The 22,527-nt window shown below is 37.0% G+C and overlaps 1 protein-coding gene across 2 annotated transcripts in view; it reads right to left on the bottom strand.

The window, feature by feature from the left end:
* Positions 1-3,865: 3,865 nt before the first annotated feature.
* The window catches only part of LOC106061394 (stimulated by retinoic acid gene 6 protein-like), a 44,260-nt gene continuing 25,598 nt past the window's right edge, over positions 3,866-22,527 (bottom strand). For both annotated transcript variants that reach the window (XM_056012416.1, XM_056012417.1), the window contains exons 12-19: positions 20,034-20,112; positions 17,865-17,913; positions 16,648-16,762; positions 15,921-16,022; positions 15,223-15,386; positions 13,870-14,028; positions 11,971-12,071; positions 3,866-9,513 (exon numbers count right to left, since the gene is read on the bottom strand). In XM_056012416.1, coding sequence (XP_055868391.1) covers positions 9,115-9,513; positions 11,971-12,071; positions 13,870-14,028; positions 15,223-15,386; positions 15,921-16,022; positions 16,648-16,762; positions 17,865-17,913; positions 20,034-20,112 — 1,168 coding nt within the window. In that variant the 3' untranslated portion in view covers positions 3,866-9,114. The remainder of the gene's footprint in view (positions 9,514-11,970; positions 12,072-13,869; positions 14,029-15,222; positions 15,387-15,920; positions 16,023-16,647; positions 16,763-17,864; positions 17,914-20,033; positions 20,113-22,527) is intronic.

Genomic DNA, 22,527 nt, shown 5'->3' with positions numbered 1-22,527 from the left:
CGTCTGTGACATTGAAAAACATATAGGTCAATGGAGACCTTGAACCATGTTTTAACCTTCATCCACTCAATTGACCAGAATACTTTTATAGTGAGTCACGCTAAACCTGAGGGTCGTATTATCTGACTATCATTCTGTAATGATCTCCGTGTAACACCGGGTCTGTAGTTGCTGGGAGAATGAGAAGACTGTAGCGAGAGGACCAGCAGCCACGTCTCTTGACTATTTGAACCCTGCCCACAAAACACCTACCGCCCTTCAGGAAACTGGGTCAGGGGGTTATAACCCCCAATTTATCTGTATTCAGCAGGATCCATTCCATCATCAGCATACCACAGCCTTCCTGTACTATGTAGTCTTTATTAGTGTTACAATATATACCACAACTGTCCACAACAACAAAAAGATACTTAGTATGATTAAAACTCCGCCCCAAGCCTGGATGAGAAAGGAAACTACCCGCTCTGTAAAACTTCAATTACTTAAAGAAACGACAAACTTTGACCAATCTCTGTGGAGAGAGCTTGGAAGGACTAAAGTCTAAGTAAGTCTACATGAACAAGAAAAATATTTGTAAAATCCTTTTTTTTTTAAACAAAGCTTATCTAAGGGGAAGAATAATGTCAAATCTGTTGCCCAGCACCTTCCACGACATTATTATTCAAAAATATGTATTGTTATTATTGCTTTTATTCTTTTGTATTTTTAGACACAATCAAAATATTTTTTTCTTTATCGTGTGTGTGTGTGTGGGGGGGGTCAAACCCCTGGACCTGGTATGTTCTGACGTCACTCTGTTTGGACACGTCCAAGTCATGTTTTGTTTCTCTGCACAGGCGAGGCAATCGTTGTTGATTTACATAATTCTTTAGGGCAGTGTTTCTCAAAACGTTTATCTGCGAAGCCCCCTAAACGAAAAAAAAAATTCGCTCTCGCCAGCTGGAGGTCGGATGAGGATTTTAAAATGTAATTAAAAAACTATACATTAAATACGTCATAGGCTTTGGGAGGGGGGTGGAGGCAAGTAAGACAACCTCCCTAGGCCCAGCGTCATAGGGAGGGGAGAAGTGATAAAGAGTATCTTTTGTTACCGTCAGCCCAAACTATAAATATTTGTGGCCGTCAAAACATATACTTATAATAAAATTTTCCGTTTTTTTTTTTCTAAGCATATATATTTATATGTTAACTCTGAAAGAAGATAGAGCCACTGTGCTGAGGACACCACGGATATTTGCCAACGAAAACTGGATAGAGTTCAGTGAGAATATTTAGCTCGCTGCTCAAGCAGGCAACATAAGAGGGATGTAGGAAGGAATCGAAAAGGCTCTCAGACCTGTCCAAAACAACTCAGCACCTCTCAAATCAACCACTGGGGAAACTATCACAGACAAGAGCGAACAAATGCACAGATAGGTCGAACATTACTCCGAGCTCTAGGCCACAACAAGATCAGTCTCTGCCTCAGCCCTATTAGAACTCAACAAAGCCTTAGACAACATGGCTGCCGGTAAAGCCCCTTGATGCGACGGTATCTCCTAAGATCTTCTGAAACAATGCAAAACTACACTAAGCCAACCTCTACATGAACTGCTCTGCAAGTGTTGGCAAGATGGTGCTGTGTCACAGGATCTGCGGGAAGCTAAGATCATCACCCTGTACAAGAACAAAGGTGACAGAAGCGACTGCAACGATTACAGGGGAATCTCTCTCCTAAGCAAAGTCTTTGCTCGAGTGATACTTCCCAGGCTACAAAAACTTGCTGATAAGAGTCTATCCAGAATCACAGTGCGGTTTTTGAATCTATATTAAATACAAAAATAATTTTGAATTTTTGTAAAAATAAATGTAACGCTATCGCACTCCCTCCCAATCTTTTTTTGTTTCAGCACGTCGCGCCCCCTATCCCCCAGTTTGAGAAAAGTTGAATTAAGGTATGACCACAGCATGGGTCAGTCAGTGCCTTGCTGAAGTCACACCTGACAACACATTTTATGACTACGTTCGTCTTAGCGTCTCAACATTGCAATTTAAATTTAGATTTCTTCATATGCAGTTATGCAATAGTGTATTCCTTACATACTTGTTCTTTGTTATTCGAAAAGTTGTTTTTTTTTTATTTTAACGAGCGATTCTTGTTTATAAATTATAAATACATTTTATAATAGTTTTATGGAGGATACTTGAATGTACGAGTACAATAAAGAAAAACATTAAGGCCCAGTGTTTCTACATTGATCATTTTAATTATGGTAACAATTAATTTTGGCTTTTATCTATTTTTGACGTACAAAAGATCGCAATTAGTTTTCCAAGTAATGTCTTAATTAGACGGATTTTAAAATCTAACATGTATACTAAATTCCCTCACACACACACACACACACACACACATACGACTGTGTAAGAAATGTTTTCATTGGTAATTACAAATAACCATGTTCTGCTGGAGGCCGGTATGGAAAGATTAGAAGCACTATTTGCTATTCGTCACCTGATCTGGGTTAGACTTTTATCCGCATGGGGGGGGGGGGGAACGACCTTATGCCAAAAGCGATGTTTTTTTAGTGAGATTACCGAAGGGCGGCGTAACAGAGGTGCGTTATGACGATAAACTCGGGTGCCATTTTGCCCTCACTGGCATAGAGGAAAGTAGCTGGCAGCAGATGTTCCCTGAAACAGACAGTTGGAGAGTTTGCATGTAAACCGCGGGACAACCATTTGAGGGCCAGATAAAATCCCTTGCCGAAGACATGTGCAGAAGACGAAAGAAAACTTTAACTCTTTCTCTCCTAATCGACGATACCATCGTTGATTTTGACCTCATTAAATTAAATTAATGTTTTAATTTTTTAAACTTGACTTTGAATTATCTAAAAAGAGCATGCATCTCCCTTTAATTCTATACCAAATACAACATTTTCTGATAACAAATAACAAAGCTATTGAAGCTTAATCATAACAGGGGTAGTGAAATAGTATTAAGCAAAATGAATTCCTTCCAAAACGTGGACAAATAATTACGGAGAGAAAGAGAAAATAGACTCCCGTCGGACAACGGTTTTGTCTGCTTTAAAAAAAAAAAAAAAGAAAGTTCCCCTTTCAGACCTTGCGATCTATGAGGCAGATGATGTAAAGGTCATCTGTTGCTGTGTCCCACATTAACGAGGGTGTCAGGTGGCCATCACAACGACCAACCGCCTTTATTTTCCCCAACTCATGTTAGGTACACATTAGAGTTGGGTGGACTCAGATGCGCCTTAAAATCCCGAAAGTAAAAATCCCAGTCTTCATAAGGTTCGGAAGCCTAGCGTTTTACCATGCCTTCTTTTTGTCTGCATTAAATATGACAAAATATTCAGGTCGAAATTGGATTTATGTATTTATCTGAAACACTGCACTTATCCTTAATCTTCGGAATTAAAGCCTGACCTCCGTGAACTCTATCTATATCAAAAGTGCTAATTAAAAACATTGCCATTAATTGGAACTGTATTTTTTTATCTACACTAAGGGTTAATCTTAAATTATTTTTTTATCTTGTTAGTTTGGAGTTTTTTACATGGGCCTTTTTATCATTTATCTCGATACCAGTTAGTTTTTTTCTTTCCTTTTGTGGAGAGCTATAGGGACATCATTCATGATTCTTTCACGTCACGTGCCACGGTCATCTGCTGCTTTCCAGTGTTTGCGCAAAAAGGTCAAGGTTCATTCCTTTTACCTGGGCCAGGAAATGCTAACTGGTGAGGGGTGGGGGAGTTGCAGTAGTGGTAGTTATGATTGGTCAAATCAAGACTTAGTCATAAAAACTGACGTCAAGACTTCAAAATTCAGCTTGGAATCGAAAACAAAACAAACATCTTGATCTGATGTACAAAAAGAATGTAATTGCATCTGTTTTTATGATAAACAATAAACATGGACAGTATATCAAATCATAAGCCATTAAAATACCACATTCACATCCATACCTATAGTAAGTACTAGAAAGCAATAAATGTTATTGCAACAGTCTCGAGCATGTCCCTCGTGAGATGAAGCTAAGTACGAAGCATTTAAAAGTCTCAAAAAGGGCAATAATTATAATAGTCATTATTAGTAGTAGTAATAGTATAATTCAATTACAAAGAGAAAATGTACACAAATTCATCAATACATTGTAAATAAGAGCATAAAACATGAAAGATTATGAATAAAATAATAATACTATTTACAGCATTGTCTTCTCTCCTTCATATATACCAAATTCAAGTTTAGATGAATATTTAAGCCGCACAAACCACAGTAAGTAAAACAGGTGACCGGTCATTTCATCCTCCGGTCACTTCATTCTCAGTCATTTGATACATAATGAAATATTTAATATATAAATATGATTATGTAGAATGCCTTTTGACATTTTATGACATGTTACTAATGCGTTTATAGTGTTTCCTCTTCCACTTTGTATTCTTAATGAGAAATCTTATATTATATTGTAAATCTGGGTGTGTACTTAGCTAAAGCGCTTCTATTGGATGTTGGGGATGTAATATTATAATATTATCCTGCGCAAGACGTAATGATCAAAGGCCAAGGTATAGAAGTGCGATTAGAATAATTATAATCATGCCGCTGATAACTTATCATCAAAGGCCAAGTTGTGGTGCAAGTAGTGGGAATCTTTTGAGAGATAGAAGTGCGATTACAATAACTATGACCGTGCCGCTGATAACTTATCATCAGAGGCCAAGGTGTGGTGATAGTACGACCATGTTTCACTTAATTTTATTTTTCAATCGCTCTTTCTTGAAAATTGACGCGTCATTTTTAGCCTTGAAATAAGGTTTTATTTTTTTCTAATAAAGGCGGAGTTCACCCATCCTCGTGCTATCATGTCGCCTGTATGAGTTTTGTTTTAATTCCTTTTAAACATTAAAATTACTAATTGTGTTATTTCTATCGATACTTCATGCAACACTGGCAAAGAGAATAACAAACATTGTTCATCAATATGAGTCGATGGATCGTCTTCTGTACTTACAATCGATAGCTTATCTATCTTACTGATGTAGATGAACACAAAACACTTTTTGTACATTACCTCTGTATTTATACATGTTCAATTTTTATAGTTTTAATGGCATTTAATTTTAATTTTATTCTAATCTCACGTGTTACAATTTTGTCATTTAAATAAAAAATGAATACATTAAATATTGCTCATTTCATGATTTTTAAAATTACAATTTGTGATATAAAAATGATCAGATGATGAAAATATCAAGGAAGGATATGACCAGGGGATGGAATGACCAGGAACCGTAAAATAACTCCTATTGTAACTTTTGTAAGGTACATGTATGTACAAGCCACCTGTGATGTTCCACTTAGTTGACAACATTTAGACATTCTGCTGAAAGGATATTCTATATTCACGTAGGTCCAACTGGGAGAGAGCCTCACAGGGCTTTAAATTGCAGCTAAAAATGCAACAGATTAGGTCTAGAGATGCTGCCAACTTGCTCCTTTTTTCTTCCTTGAGTTACAATCTATATTGACATCAGAATCACACTTAAAATCGGCTCTCACAAACAGGGTCGGATTTACCAATTCTCCTACAGGCAACACGAGATATAGCTTAGGGCCCCCTAAAAATGATTTAACATTGACATATAGGCTAACACCTGGAACTAACAAAAGGGGCCCATTTCTCAAATAGCTTAGGTCATTTTCAAGTGTAGATGCAGCACTACACACAAAATAATGACATGTCTCTGATTACAAAATAAGACAAGAATAAAAAACGAATCTGCTGGTTACATGAGTGTGTCATGTGTGTAGAGAAACAGAGAACACAATAGATAAACTATGGGACAACTGGTTTATGCATTTCAGAAAATAATAATAGGAAATTGAATACTATACGGGCACTAGAGCTGGTAAATGCTCTTGATTAGTCCAAAAATGTTAACATAATGTTTGAACATGATACTATGTATGTTTAAACGTAATACTATGTATGTTAAATTAGCAAAGTCCCTTTAATAGTTTTTTTTTCTTTTACCAATAGTATTTTAAAAATCAAAGTTTATCATCATCTTCACATCTTTTAAAGTGTATCTTACTTTTTTCTTTCTAAAATATGTTTGTTTATTTAAACACGGAGCAACACATTTTGTGCCTGGTGTGTTGAAAGTTTTAATTTATTATAATTTATTCACATGCCATATTTTATTTTGTTATGTACAAATGAAAAGGAACTATTTTTTTCTGTTAAAAACAAGCCAGTCTACTTACATCTAGAATCAGTGGCGTAGCTAGAGTATATGATGCCTGGTGCGGTACCTCATCTTGATGCCCCCCCCCCCCCCAAAAAAAAAAAAACTAACTAATTAATAACATTGCAAAACCTTACTTTTTTTAAAAAAATAATATGTATTCATTAATCAAATATTGTTAATTCTTTCATGACCGCAGCATTATCATAGCCTTGACCCCTGCAGTCCATTATGTCTAAGCCATCCAAACGCATCCGTCATTCTCCATGACAACATACCGTAAAATTTGGGAAATTTGATCCAGCTTTGAGATGTCAGATGTACTGTCAAAAATAATAGAGAAATATTTGGCTTGTTTTACTTGCTGTATGATTTGTTTTTAGCGTGATCCCCCAATATTGTAATAAATTCATTTTGTATTTGTGGAGACATGTATGTATTCGGTCTGGAACAAAGATTAGTTCGAAGCACATTCTCCCTCAAGAGTGGATCGTACTTTGATAGTACTAACTCTCCAGGTTTTCGTCTCTTGTATAATCAAATCTTGGGCCTTGTTGTCAATATTGTTCCCTACTCTCAGGCAAACTTCAAGTTCCCTCCAAGCAAGCGATGACTGAATGTGAGCTCTGATGGTCTCATGTTTTTCTATTTTCGGGGATAACCTCCACCACTCATTGAATCCATCTTTGGATTTAAATGAAGATTTGGTACTTGATCTTGTTGAGAAGAGTGTGCAGGGGAAGCAAAATAAGGATTCTTTTTTTTTTTTTGGCGAATAACACATACACTTTCTAAGAACTTTCTCGCCGTTTGACATTTGCCGGAAAAAACAAGCCTTTGAAAGCTTTCTAGCCTTTCCTTTTGCTGATTCTTGATGTCTATACGCCTCACTGAATTGACTGTCCATACGCTGAACTGTTTCAGATCTTTGAGTGAGAAGGTGTATGCGAATATTATCTGTGATGACATCAGGCCAATCTCCAATGTCGTTCAGTTTAGAGTTTATTATCCTGCTTTCTGTATTGTTTACACTGTCTGATGGTTCAGATTCTTCAGTATGAATTTTTGAGGACATGCTTGTGTGCTGTCCTTTAGTCTCTAGAACCTGCGGTATTGAAGTATTTTCTTCTTTTCACGATGTCGGCCTCATAATTTTTTTCTGGATTCAATGATAACCGTCTCATCTTGCTTTGTTGCCCCTTTACATTTAAGGAGGGAGAGGGCGGTACTTACAGCCTATGACCGCTATAAAAGGGGCGACTCTAGGCTACCCACCTCAATATTAATGCGACAGTGGAGTGAGAGGAACCGCATAAAATGCGATCGTTCCTCCACATTGCGGCCAATTTGTCAAAATCAGCTGGGCTCTCCACTGACAGAATCCCAATTAGAATAATTAGTACTTGCCCTCCGTGGAGGAGAAGTCGGCCCCACAAATAAGCATGTCCCTTATAGGGCAAGAGGGAGCCACCAAGAGGCGATTAACACCTGCCATACTCCAAAATTTAGCATCAGTTACACTAAAGTCCTACCCATCAGATGCCATTTTCTGTTATACCGATGGGTCGGTAATAAGGGACCCCGATAGATCTGGGTATGGAGCCCTTATAGTCTACCCAGACCGGACAGAACCAGAGATGCCGATTTCTCCGTTTGAGCTTAAAAGGGGTTTTGAGGCGCCAGCCAGACTAGTCAGTCTTGAGCACTGTTCATCATTTTGTTTACGTTACAGTATTACAATTAACTAGTTAGTTAAAAAAAAACTCGTAGAAAACAAAGGTTAGCTTATTTAAAAATATTGACATTACAATAGAATTATTTCCAAAATTAAACTATAAAGAATCATAAAGAAATGAATAAACTAAGACAATTGTTTAGAGCTAGAGTTTAGAAATATATTTGTAAACTCAATATCTAGATTAAACCAATGGACTAAACAATGAAGTAAAAAAAGGTTGGCCTATCTTCTTTTTTATAATACAGAGCATTGATCAGTGTAGTAACAACATGTACCGTGTGTCCGAAATAAATCTAGTAAATTAGATTCAAACTGTGCTATAGCTTACATTGTATGGAAGAAATAGTCGAGGAGATGAAACAAAATAGCGACATGACTAGCTTATAAATCGTTAGTTCATGTTTAAAATACAGTAGTTTATGTTTGCTCGTGTCCATACAATTAGTCGTTTTTACTGAAACGCTCAGGGAAATAGGAAATTAATACACACTGGGGGAATTTTGGTGCCCCTCTCCACTTGGTGCCCTGTGCGGCCCGCACCACCCGCACATTGGTAGCTACGCCACTGTCTAGAATGTAGGACTACAAAAGCTGTACAGAAATGAAGCATTATCAAACTAGAATATGAACCTTGGAATGATTGTAATATTATGTACATGTCACATTTTAATACATATTATTTGCATACAAACAATATCTTAATGTAAGTTAATTTAAAACTTAAATGCATTTAACTAATACTGATTTGCTACTCTTGTATTGGGGCTATCCATCCATCCATCTATCTGTATCTATCTATCTATCTATCTATCTAATCAAACAAATCAATCAGTCATCTAATCAATCAGCCAATATATTAATTATTATTATTATTAAATTAATTAATCTATGTATAAAACTAAATTTTAAATTAATTTATGTAACTTACTAGTCCCGTTTTTTTTAAATTCGCATACGCAAATGATTGCATTTAATAATTTCTTGCTTACCAATAGGTAATTTTGTGGCAGCCTCTAAACTGTCTACCTCATGAGTAAACATACCAGTAATTAAGGAATATTTATCATCTTAGCATTTGGTCAAATAGGATTATACAACTTAGCAATGTCACAGACTTCAGACTATATGTTCTAGACGCTCTAACTTCAGTTGAATATCTTTCGTCGCCAGAGGTCTCTGCTTGGGCGTCTCGTCACTTCCGGTGCTTCCTTCCTCATCGGTGATGGACTCCTGGTCCGTGTCCACCGTTTCCTGCCTCTGCACCCTGTCTCTTCTGTTGGCCCACCTCTCTTGACGGGCTTCGACACCCGTGTCGTACCTCGTGGAGTTTCGGAAAGAGCTTGCGGCCTTCAGAGACTCAATCTTGAGGAGCTCCTCCTGCTTTTCTTGCTCCCTTTCCTCGTCTGTTTTGACCAGGTCAAAGGTCGTGACGGGTTTGTCGCTGATGGGAATTTTGATGCCAGCGAGTCGAGCCTTCTTCATGGCTTGCACATACCCGCGTCTGTAAATACGTACCTGGCAATAAACGAAGACATATTATATTATATGAACTCTTTGTAAATTCGCTTTACTTTATGTGCTATTCAGGACTGAAACTTCAGCCTGATTTACTTGAAAAGAAAGAAGTGAAACTATTGGGGCCCGTGTGGGGAAGGGCTTAACCTCTTAAAGGGCCCCTGCAATTTGACATTCGGAATCATGTGATGATATAATGGCTTAATATTTAATGGAAAAACACATTTCGGACACTCTTGTGCCCCCCCCCCTCACGGGGGGCTTGGAAGGATTTTCAAATTTGGACCCCCCTCTTCATCAAAACCCTAGCTACGCTACTGGCTTGGTCGTTGGTTTGTAGCTCCAGACAGCTAGTCTAACTGAACCGATGTACTCGTAGTAAATCTTAAAAGAAGAATGTAAAGAACTTAAAATAAATTTGAGCAGACTTCTTATATAGTATACTTAATGTAAATTTTATTAACAGCTAGACATATATTACCCGCGGGCCTTAATTTGCGTATCACTGTCGATATAGTCACTAGATCTAGAGTCTAGATACTATTATAACAGATGTAGACCTACTATTATAAAAGTGAATTCAATGGCTCAAGAAGCTTATTAATTATAGTATGTTCGTATATTTAATATCCTCCATATAGCCTCATATAGCCTGTTCAATCATAGCGTGTTTACATAACGGTGTGCACGACACATGAATTAAAATGTATGTCAACATGGAAGCTATAGCGGACGAATGTATGAAAAATGCTTTAGAAACACAAAATTTTAGGATTAATTTGATTAAAATATGAAATGAATGGACTTTATTTGTATGTTAATGTTTTAAAGTATAAAGTAGATCTTTCCTCTTTGAATTAGATCTAGAATAAGAGTTGGATCTAGACTGTCTAGTATACACTCCATAACATATACACTCCATAACATATACACTCCATAACATATACACTCCATAACATATAAACGCCATAACATATACACGCCATAACATATACACGCCATAACATATACACGCCATAACATATACACTCCATAACATATACACGCCATAACATATACACTCCATAACACTACCAGGAAAAAGAAGAAGAGGGAGACAAAGAATGCGATGGAAAGACAACATAAAAGAATGGAAGGGCCTGCCATTGAAAGAGGTTTTATCTAAGGCGAAAGACATACAGGAATGGAGAAAGACTGTCGACAAATCATACATGGTGCATGCTCTAAGTATCACCTACGATGATTTTCTGACAAGTAAAAAAAAACAACAGGCTACGACTGTACGGCCGTATCATGAGATCCTAGGAGATCTTTAAGACCTTTCTACAGGGAACAGTACCAGGGGAAAAGTAGAGGCAGACAAAAGAAGTGATGGGACAAGAACATGAAGAGTTGTCTAATTTTGTTTTTAATTGATATTTTAATATTTTTAGTTTGAAAAAACACTTACCGTTGTGTCACTACTGATGTAAAACCTACGTGCTGGAAGTCAAAGACACCTACCGTTGTGTCACTACTGATGTAAAACCTACGTGCTGGAAGTCAAAGACACCTACCGTTGTGTCACTGCTGATGTAAAACCTACGTGCTGGAAGTCAAAGACACCTACCGTTGTGTCACTACTGATGTAAAACCTACGTGCTAGAAGTCAAAGACACTTACCGTTGTGTCACTGCTGATGTAAAACCTACGTGCTAGAAGTCAAAGACACCTACCGTTGTGTCACTACTGATGTAAAACCTACGTGCTGGAAGTCAAAGACACCTACCGTTGTGTCACTACTGATGTAAAACCTACGTGCTGGAAGTCAAAGACACCTACCGTTGTGTCACTACTGATGTAAAACCTACGTGCTAGAAGTCAAAGACACCTACCGTTGTGTCACTGCTGATGTAAAACCTACGTGCTAGAAGTCAAAGACACTTACCGTTGTGTCACTACTGATGTAAAACCTACGCGCTTGAAGTCAAAGACACCTACCGTTGTGTCACAGCTGATGTAAAACCTACGTGCTAGAAGTCAAAGACACCTACCGTTGTGTCACAGCTGATGTAAAACCTACGTGCTGGAAGTCAAAGACACCTACCGTTGTGTCACTACTGATGTAAAACCTACGTGCTGGAAGTCAAAGACACCTACCGTTGTGTCACTACTGATGTTAAATCTACGTGCTGGAAGTCAAAGACACTCACCGTTGTGTCACAGCTGATGTAAAACCTACGCGCTGGAAGTCAAAGACACCTACCGTTGTGTCACTACTGATGTTAAACCTACGCGCTGGAAGTCAAAGACACCTACCGTTGTGTCACAGCTGATGTAAAACCTAAGTGCTGGAAGTCAAAGACACCTACCGTTGTGTCATAGCTGATGTAAAACCTAAGTGCTGGAAGTCAGAGACATCTACTGTTGTGTCACAGCTGATGTAAAACCTAAGTGCTGGAAGTCAAAGACACCTACCGTTGGGTTATGTAGCAATGTGTAAGTCACTAGCCAATTAAATCTGGCCCCTACATTGATTGGTTTACTCCGCTGATGTCCAACTTTGGTTATTCTGGTCACTGATAAAAGAAATATAAATAATACACAATCGTAATTTTAAAAAAATGTATTAAATGACTATGAAAATATTTTCCCTTCACTAGCTAAAGTCTTGGCACTTTGTCAAAGGGAAATAACTCCTGTTAGATATAATTTCATTTCTCTATTATTTTTTGTCATATTAAAAGGTGTCCAGTAAAATGCAAACTGCAAATGAATAGTGGATTGATTCTAATGTTCCAGCAAAGTACAAAATCCAGGCATTGTTTCATTTCCAGCAAGATCTATTTCAAGTTCCAGGAATTTGATGAAACGGTCGTCTGTGGAGGAACGTCGCTGTTTGGACTATTATGTACTATTTTGTATAGATCACTTGCCTTTGTGTTATGTTTACGCCTGCTTGTAATTCAAATGTGCTAATAGCATGCTAGAAATGAGAATTGTGCCAAAACATTGAGTGTTTTAGAGCCATAGTACTTGGACATGGTTCTCGTATCTTAGTCGTCTGTTATGTTTATTACAGTTAGTTATAAATTGAAAACAAGTCAAATTAAAAAAAAACATTCTTTAAAAAATAAAAAAGCTTATAATAAATTTAAATACATTTCACATTTACAGTCATATATCTCAATATTGTAAGATTAGTTCTCTTTTATATCAAGCACAGGGGTCGCGGTGGCTGAGTGGTTAAGCGCTTAGCTTCCGAACCTGGGGTCCTGGGTTCGAATCTCGATGAAGACTGTGGTTTTTGAATTCCGGGATTGTTAGGGCGCCACTGAGTCCACCCAACTCTATTGGGTACCCAACTTAAGTTGGGGAAAGTAAAGGCGGTTGGTCGTTGTGCTGGCCACATAACACCCTGCTAGTTGACTGTTGGTCAAATAAACAGATGACCTTAACATCACCTGCCCTATAGATCACAAGATCTGAAAGGGGTACTTTACTTTTTTACTTACTATATCAAGCACAATGTAATCAATTAGCACTAATTCATTTTTTGTTAGGAACAATGAATAATGGACCTCATTTACCAATCGTAAACAAACAACATTTTGCCGCGTGGTTCTCTATATCTTCTATACAAAATACGCAATCCATTAAGGTCACGTGATACGTAATTTTCATTGTTTTATCAATATTATCACGTGGCTAAATGTTGCTTTTTTACGATTGGTGAATGAGGTCCATTGTTTCTAGTTTCAACTTGAGCCTAGGAAGGGAAGTGGGAAAAATCACGTGATCAAAATTTGTACCAGACTGAAAAACCACGTAAGTTGATATAGGCTTTGTAATAACAACAATTATCCGCCACAAGAATGGCTGTACATAACGATCTATCGAGGTTTAGGTAGTGTCAAAGCATCCTTTGAAGATGAAACCCCAAACATTATTTTAAATAACATCCTTGATCACACCATCGGAGGCATTTGACGTCTCGAAAGACGATCACTTCCCTTTGCAACCTCTCACGTGATTAAAGAGGTCACGCCTACTAGATACACGTCTGCGGTGTTTGTAGTTGTAATCTCCAGATTCTGCAGCTTTCCAGACTTACTACTAGGTCATCAGATAACTAAGTAAAAGGGTAAAGACAGTAATTTTGAACAGTCAAGGAAACGACTAGTTGGACAAGCGTACTGGACATTCGGTGTTCGAAGGGGAAGATTGAAAATGATGAAGCCAAACAAGCAAATAAATTATTAAACAAGTCAGATTTACAAGCCAAATTAAGCGAATAAATAAAACAAGTCAAATTTAACTAACCAGATTTAACAGATAAATTAAACAAGCCAGATTAAGCATATACATTATAATCACCTGGGCTACCATTTTTTAAATCAGTTCTCATCTCTTTCAGTTCCAAGTTGTCTCTCTTTCTCTTTCTGCTCTCGGAAGCCAGCAAACGTATGAATACATTCACTACTGGGTGTGTGTGCGCCGCCTCCATGTGTATGAAACCCTGGTACGCTGCGAAACCTGCAATGTGAAATATGGTAAAGAAAATAATCAATATTGTTAATACCGAAAATAAAACGTAAATTAATCATAACAGGAATTGTATTAAGGGGTATGAGATAATTCGATAAACAAAATAACATAATAATAACAAAATGCAAGTATTGAGTGTATCATATGCTTAAACACAAATACACACACAAAATATCCCAAGCCAATTTCTCATGAATCATCAGTTTCATCTGGTGCTTCCTCTAAATAGAAAAGTACAACTTGGTCAGTGGAAAAAGAGGTGTATCTAGGGGAAGAATACTGCTAAGTTAGGGGAATCAGGGTAGTGGATTTAAGGTATTAGTTAAAAATGGAGTTAAGATATAGGAGCTAAAGTGTAGCTAAGGCTATGTTAGTAGCAAAGTCCGACCTATGTAAGAGGGGATATCAAGATGAAAAATCAATTGAAAAAAAAAAATTGCATTTAAATCATCAACTTTTTAGCACTGCCATCGTTTATCACAGGGACATTTTCTCCTTAAAATAATAATAATAACCACACTTACTATATGTATTAAATAAACATATAAGTGCATGTACAGTAGGACTATTAAAAGGTTGCTGTTGCTAGAATAGGTAATGGATATAAGCACTTAACTACCTATAAAATGCTTCCTTTGGCATGAGTATCAAAAAGCCTCTGACAACCAGCTCAATTCCTGGCCTTCGCGTGTGGCTCAGATATCTGGTCCAGAGGAATTATTATCAGAAGAAGGAGAAAATAGAGTAGGAACTGGTGCAGAAAGCTTGGGGAGAGAGGAGGAAGTGAGGGTCTCGTTGGCCTTGGCTGGCTACCCACCTGGGAGAAGGAAAACTCTGGATTCAAATCTCTGCTGCCATGCAGCTTATACCCAGAAATGGAAAAAGCTTCGGGAGTCAACCCAGAGGAAATCACGAGCCCGCGACCCTTTGGCACCTTGCAGCAGACAGTGTTACACCCTGACATAGCTCCTTTAAGACGGAAGGAGGGTCACAATATTTTTTTTTAAAGTGTTTTACGCAGATTGAACGTTGTACCTTTTACTTCCGATGTTTTTATTTTGTTCTAATCGAATGATCAGAAATCACGTGACATCACGTGACAGGATGCTACACTTATGTATTACTAAGTTAAAAAACTTCGTTCCACTTTATGAACTTTGGCGAAGGGACACAGAACCTTACCTGGGTCAAAGAACTCAAACTTCCGAGGCAGGGTGCTGTTATCCAGGCGCCCTAAAAAGAGCATCCCCACGCCGATAGCTTTCAAGATTCTCATGAGACAAGAGACCAGCCCAATGAAGATGTTGAAGAAGAAAAAGAAGTAGGTAAACACGAAGTAAAAACGTCTGCAGAAAGAACAAACAAAAACATGAGAGAAAAGTGATAAATAATTGATTCATTTTTTTACCAAGCTTATATCAACCCACTCTGTCTGTCTGTCTGGTAAAAAGTGTGTACAGGATATTGCCCCGACACCCCTTCTCGACTTCAAGACATAAATCGATAAAAATACGTAACCAATTAATCAATTAATTTCTGGTAATTAATTATTTTGTTAGATACCAACAAGGGAAACTAATCCTTAGTATTCAAAGTTATGGCTAAATATGTTGGGTATAATCCCCTTAAATAAATGTTACCGCTATAATATATATATATATATATATATATATATATAATTAGCTTGTTTTAAATTTAGCAGCTCCTTACTTTTTCCATTTCATTTTATATACATACAAACTTTATTTCTTTATTTAATTTAACTCCATTTATAACAGTTCACAAATAAGCGTATATAATATAGAACTATGGTAGATATGAGTATTAGGACTCCAAAGACATGCAACAAGACATGGGTACTTTACTCTTTAATATCTCACCTGTTGTCCAGTCTTAAGTATTGTCCCTTGTCTTGGAGAAATATAAACCTGGCCAACAGCCACTGGGCAATCATCATGAAAACTCCTATGCCAAGACTGGGCCTGTGGTGGAAGATACAGGAAATGAGTGGAAGACAAAAACTAAACTAGCCAGAAGTATAACATTGAGTGTGAGATATTGCTGGGTCACTGTCAGGATGGCTGCCTGTTCGTAATACGCTCTGGATTGTTGTTACGATGGTCCCGGGTTCAAGTCCCGCCCCAGCCTCCACCCTACTGTGGGTTTTGTCTAGAATGTAATAAACGTTCAATGTAAAGAAACATCAGAAACAGTAAGAACAAACAACATTAGTATCTAGCTCTCTTCCTGAAGGTTCTCTCTCTCTCTCTCTTTTTCTCTCTCTCTCTTTTAGCAACCTCTCTTACACTCACAGGCATCAACATTCTGATGGACAACACATCAACACTGCCTGCTCTAATATTTGAACCACATATCAACACATCAACACTGCCTGCTCTAATATGTGAACCACTTATCAACACTAACTGACTCTGCCTGCTTTAATATATGACCCACATATCAACCCTTACTTACCCTGCCTGCTCTAATGTTTGAAACACATATCAACCCTTACTTACCCTGCCTGCTCTAATGTTTGAACCACATATCAACACTTACTGACCCTGCCTGCTCTAATATATGAACCACATATCAACACTTACTGACCCTGCCTGCTCTAATATATGAACAATGAAGTCCGTCAGTTCCAACAGAAACAAGTGCACGATAAATCCAATAGCTATACACACCAATCCCAGGATTCCAAACGTCACGATGTAGGCTGAAAATTATAGTCTTGGATAAAATCTACATATAGTGGTAAATTAAATCAAAACGTTGAGAGAATATTATTTGTATAGCTCATATTTTCCATAAAATCATAATTATTAGAATTTTGTTTTCTTGTTTTACTTAGTCTTTTAAAAAAGTTTAGATAGAAAATTGAACATTTTTGTATATATTTTTTTAATGATTTATTCAGATTATACTTTCACTTAAAATATCACACAAGATAAAACAGTTAAACACATCCACATCCAGACCATATAATACTGCTAAGTTTAGTTAGAAAATTTCACACTTATATCTTGAAAATGCTAATTTTTACAAAACAACTTTTTAAGAAACTAAACTGATTTAATAATTTGTAAACTTATAGGTCTTAGAGTTCATCTCAAAGTAGTTCTACTTTGTGTGCATAGTAGGTCAAATTTTCCTAAAAAAAACAAATGATGTCGATGTAATCATGGAACTATACTAACGAAACGCCAGCTTCAAGTGTTTGTTTTTTTACAAAGCCAAAGAAAGTGGAAGTGCCGTCGAGCATGGTGCATTGTGGAGAAATCCATGATGATGCCAAAAAAGAAATTTATTCCACCAGCCATTTGGATTGACCTGCATTCAGTGTAAAACTTTCTTACTCTCTATTTGATTAGCTGTGTGAAAACTCCATCCATTTTCTGACTATAAGTATATATAAGGGAAAGAACTACACATTTACAAATATATATATATACATATTTCCTTTTTCCATATAAAAAAATTACCACTAATTAATTAATTATTTTTTTTATTGATTCGTGTTTTGTTAGGAAAGTGGAGTTTCAACTTGATCCAAAAAATGGGAATTGGGAGAAAGAACATGCACAAAATTTGTCAAGGCAGACAGACAGACGGAGTGAAGGACAATAAAAAGAGAGACAGAGAGATAGAAAGAGAGAGAGAGAGAGAAAGAGAGAAAGAATATAGCTGTTGCATAGATACCACTCAAAATTGAGTCTTCTCAAAAATTCTATGCAAGCGATATCTTATTTTATTAATGCTCTTGATCGAAAGTCACGTGACAAGGGTGTGAAAGACGTCACGCATATCTGTGTACTTACCCCAAACAAAGTAAGCCACCTGATAGCCGGCGAACTTGATGCTTCCAGTCTGTGGATGGTAGTAAGAAGCGAAACATTTTAAGTCACTGCTTTTAGTCAACAAAAAAAAGTTATTTTTACATGCTCTTATAAATAGGTGGTGTGATATGCCCCCCTGGACTGCCGTCTTTATGGTCCCGGGTTCGAACCTACAGCATTATACCACCGACGTTCTGAAGAAAGGTTTGCGCTGGGAAATAATTTTTTGATTGTGAAGAAACAACCAAAACGTAAGTGAGATCCAATGGAGTCGTTCGCTCCCACATAATAACATTGTAAAATAGACTTAATTTGTTTTTGGTAAGATTTAAACAAAACAAAACACAAGACAACGTTCTCTCAGTCCGGACCATGTTTGGCTGTCCACTGACAGGGATTTGTGTTTTCAAAGATTGTTAAATAAGTTTGTTCATCTAAAATCTAAAGCTAGATACGGTCAAACGTTGCTGATACAGTTCCCTGTGATCCTGACATTTGAGACACAATGCGTATTATACTTTAAAAATATCAAATTGACCGGGCTGACTAATCGAGCGTCTAACAGGAACTTCTGGTCGTAGGATGGTTCACAAGTATATCAATAAATAAATTATCGCTTTTATATAGCGCTACTTTCATGCTTATAGCATGCTCAGGGCGTTATGGTCCAATCTCATTTGTGGACCGGTGGGGGGAGGGGGGTATAAGGGAGAACGTTTTCCGTGCTGCTTTTAGGCGCTCAGCAAACACAACTCTACTAGTCGGGTCGGACCTCGAGCACCCTGCATAGGTAGCCAAGCCAAGCCAAAAGTTCAAGCGTACTTAGCCTCTAGACCACGCCTCCTACCCACAATTCACCCAAAACTCTGTACTCTGTTTCTAATCTCTACAGTTGACTCCTCCATTCTAGACTTTATCGACCTTGGCCCTACCAACTTTAACTCCACGTGGTCTGGTAATGAAATGCTATGCCACTGGAGTGTCACTGTATTAGAGCCTTGGGCTTCGAGCCTCACGTAAGAATTTTTTTTCATTATGTAGATGTATGTCAAATAACATTTCCAAAGGACAATACATTAGTCAAACAATGCACACTAAAATACATGACGTGACGTTCATAAATTATGGATATTAATTATCAACTTCACAGAAGACAAAAACAGTTTCTGTATGTAAATGTTCCACTCCTAGAAGAACTTCATGTGTTCCAAATGTTAATTGTTTATCTTAGAAGAAACTTCATGGTTATTAGGACTCTCTATCTTGATTTTCCAAGGACAATGTTCCTAATTCATTTTCTTAAGTGGACCCAACCCGCTTTGCTAGGCTATAGAAAAATGGACGAGTCCTGTATATGGAATTTTTTTTTATGTTGTAAAAGAAAAACATTTAATTAATATACAAGTTGTTCATTCATATACGGAACTTTTTTTTTTAGTATTATAGTTTTATTCATCACTACAGATCTATCGCTATCGATCCTTCCAGCCCTCTGTAATATTTTATCATCACTCTCTATTTTTGTTACTTCTGTTATGTTCTGCGTATGGACCTATAATAAAATTTCATCCATGTTATACTTTGTTGTTCACATAAACAACATAGATTAGCTTGGAGCGGTGATGAATAATACCTAAAATAACGTTAAGTATAAGCAACACAGTTATTCTTTTCACACTGTGATAAACATTATATATATTTTCATGTCTATGCATCGCTAATCCATTAAGTCATTAGATCATGACTAAATGGAACTGTGTAATAAATTGAAATGGACAGAATGTAACGTAAGAAAAAGTTTGTAGTAAAATTTGTTTTATATTTATAATTTGTGGTATAATTTTGGTTTATTAACTTTTCTGTTATTACTACTATTTTTTTGTCTCTTGTCTAGTGGAGTACAGAATTTTGTGTGTGTGTGCGTGCTTATGTTTTATTTATTCTTTTAAAAAATTTTAAACAAAAGTTTAATGAAACAATAATTTATCTATTTTAAAAAGTCAGTGCTGCCCAACCAACGGCCCGCGGGCGATCTCGGCCTCACATTGCACAATGAAAAAAAAAAAAAAAAAAAAAAAAAGACCAATGACACGTTGGCTGGAGATTTCTGGGCCGAAGAAGGTTCAACAGCACTGTCCCTAGTCAACTTACACACAGCGCAACAGGACCCATGTCCTCAGGAGGTGGAATAACACTGAAGTCTCCCCGATACATGGAGTAGAGGTTGTTCCTGGAAGGGAATCAAATGATTGAAACTGTTAGAATCACTGAAATGTAGTTACCAAAATACGCCTATGATAATAATTAGTTTAATGCCTTCTTCACCTCGTGCATTAATACTGTGGAATGTTTAAAATATATTCCGTAAATTCATCTTACTCAAACAACAAGCACAAATAAAGAATTAATAACCCTTCGAAATTCAAAACATGATTACGATAGCTATTGGGCCCCACCGTGACTTGCCAACCACAGTCAGAAAATGCAAACTTAAAATATATTGCTATATCACAATTCCTCTGGGCACGCGAAGACCTTCCTGCAGGGAACAGTACCAGGGGGGAAAAAAGAAGAGGTAGACAAAGAAGCGATGGGAAGACAACATAAAAGAATAGATCCTAGTCAAAGCGAACGACAGAGAGGAATGTAGACAGAAAAACGACAGAGAGGAATGTAGACATGTTTCATGTCATGACCTTGTTCAATTATTTTGTAAATAAATGCACAGGCCAGCAGGAAATAAAATGTGTCCAAGAATATACGTAAGAATGGGTCAAGAATCATCTTAGTTGCTATAAATTTCAAGAATCATCTTAGTTGCTAGAAATGTCAAGAATCATCTTAGTTGCTAGAAATGCCAAGAATCATCTTGGTTGCTAGAAATGTCAAGAATCATCTTAGTTGCTAGAAATGTCAAGAATCATCTTAGTTGCTGGAAATATCTAACAACAAGACTATAAAAGAAAAACAAACGGAAGATATCTGGGTTCATTATTCATTTTAAGTTTGTTGGATGTTCATTATTATAGTTCACTGTTTATTCTTGGTTCCTGTAAATCGCGTGGTACTGTCAATACAGTTACTTAGTTTGTTACAGACATCATAAAGTCGTTGGCTTGCGTGCGCTCTGGAAGACAAGAGTGCCTAACGAAAAGTGACTGGTTCTTCTACACTAAAAGAAAATGTCACCTTGACCCGACCTGTGGACCAAGACTAATTGTTAGAGACAACAAATTAAATGTCGAGAATAGATCTTTAAATTCACAAAAAAAAGCTCCCTCGAGATGAACCAGAATCGTTATACGACTATAAAGGCCAACCATGACATTTAAAGTTTACAAATGTGTTTTTTTTTACGTTAGATGTAGGCCCGAGATCAATATTCCTATTGGAGATTGGAGTGTTTACAAATGTGTTTGTTTTTACTTTAGATCTATATTCCTATTGGAGAATGGAGTATTCAACCTCAACAATGTCTTACAATGGAGTTATGAGGTTAATACATCCTGGATCCATCAGTAGTTAAATCTGTTGACTCCATGTCCAATTGTATGCCGAAGATGGTTGTTTAAGACTAAGACTGTTTTATTGATCCTTATGGAAACATACACATAAATAGAACAGACACAACATAAAGAGTTCATTCAGCGACTACACACAGGCATCTTTGTTTTTCATGTTTCCTGATCAACGAGTGGTGTTGATATAGTCTTATATCACTCTTTGCGGTTTAAAACGACTTAATCCTTCAAGCAGAAATCATAAAAATATCACTACACGATGGTGCAAACAGAAGAATGGCCAGTCATTAAAGGAAGTGGACTCAGCTAAGTACCTAGGGTCAAGTGATAGAAGATCACTAAAAGATAAAAACCCGCTTGATCTTGGCATCCACCTTCAAGACTAAATTGTGGACAATATGTGGTTTTGAAAGAAGAATCCAAGCTTTAGAATAAATGCTACAGAAGTTGCTGGGAATCAGATACCAGGGGGGGGGGGGGAATGACTACGCACTTTTATAAGTCAACACTCTGGCTGGCTAAAAAGGAGGAACTCCTCAATACTGTAAAGAGACAAAAGCTGAGCTGGTTTGGTCATATTGTAAGACATGACTCACTGTCATAAATCATTCTTCAAAATCAAGTGGAAGGAAGCACGAAGAAAAGGTCGTGCAATGAAAAGCTGGCTGGACAACATGAAAGAATGGACCGGGCTCTAGCTAAATATGCTGCTAAGATACGCTGCTGACCGGGAAAAAATGGACAGAATTTGTTACGCAAACTGTCACAGTACTCCGTTGACTAAAGTCAAGGTACAGATGTTGGTGATGCTATATCAAGCAATGATTAATGATACTTAACATGATGTTTGAAACTTACTGACTTACTTAATGTCTTCTCTTGTATTTATACCATCTCTAAAAAAAAAGCTTCTCTAATAGGGAAGAATCATATTCTTCGACTGTAAGCTCTTGCAATATTTTTAACGTCCTTGTGTATTTGTAATTGTATTTGAAGTTAACTGTTATTTCTCGAAATGTCAACATTTTGCTTATACAATAAAAACAAACTTGACACTTGTCATTACCTGACACAACGTGAAACGAATACGTTGAGGGTAAGTAGATAATTGTAATCAGGTGTGT

Source organism: Biomphalaria glabrata, chromosome 15 (assembly GCF_947242115.1).
Source record: "Biomphalaria glabrata chromosome 15, xgBioGlab47.1, whole genome shotgun sequence".
Classification (NCBI taxonomy): Eukaryota; Metazoa; Mollusca; class Gastropoda; family Planorbidae; genus Biomphalaria; species Biomphalaria glabrata.
The sequence above is the reverse complement of the archived record's forward strand: the minus strand, read 5'-3'. Positions and strand labels throughout refer to the sequence as shown.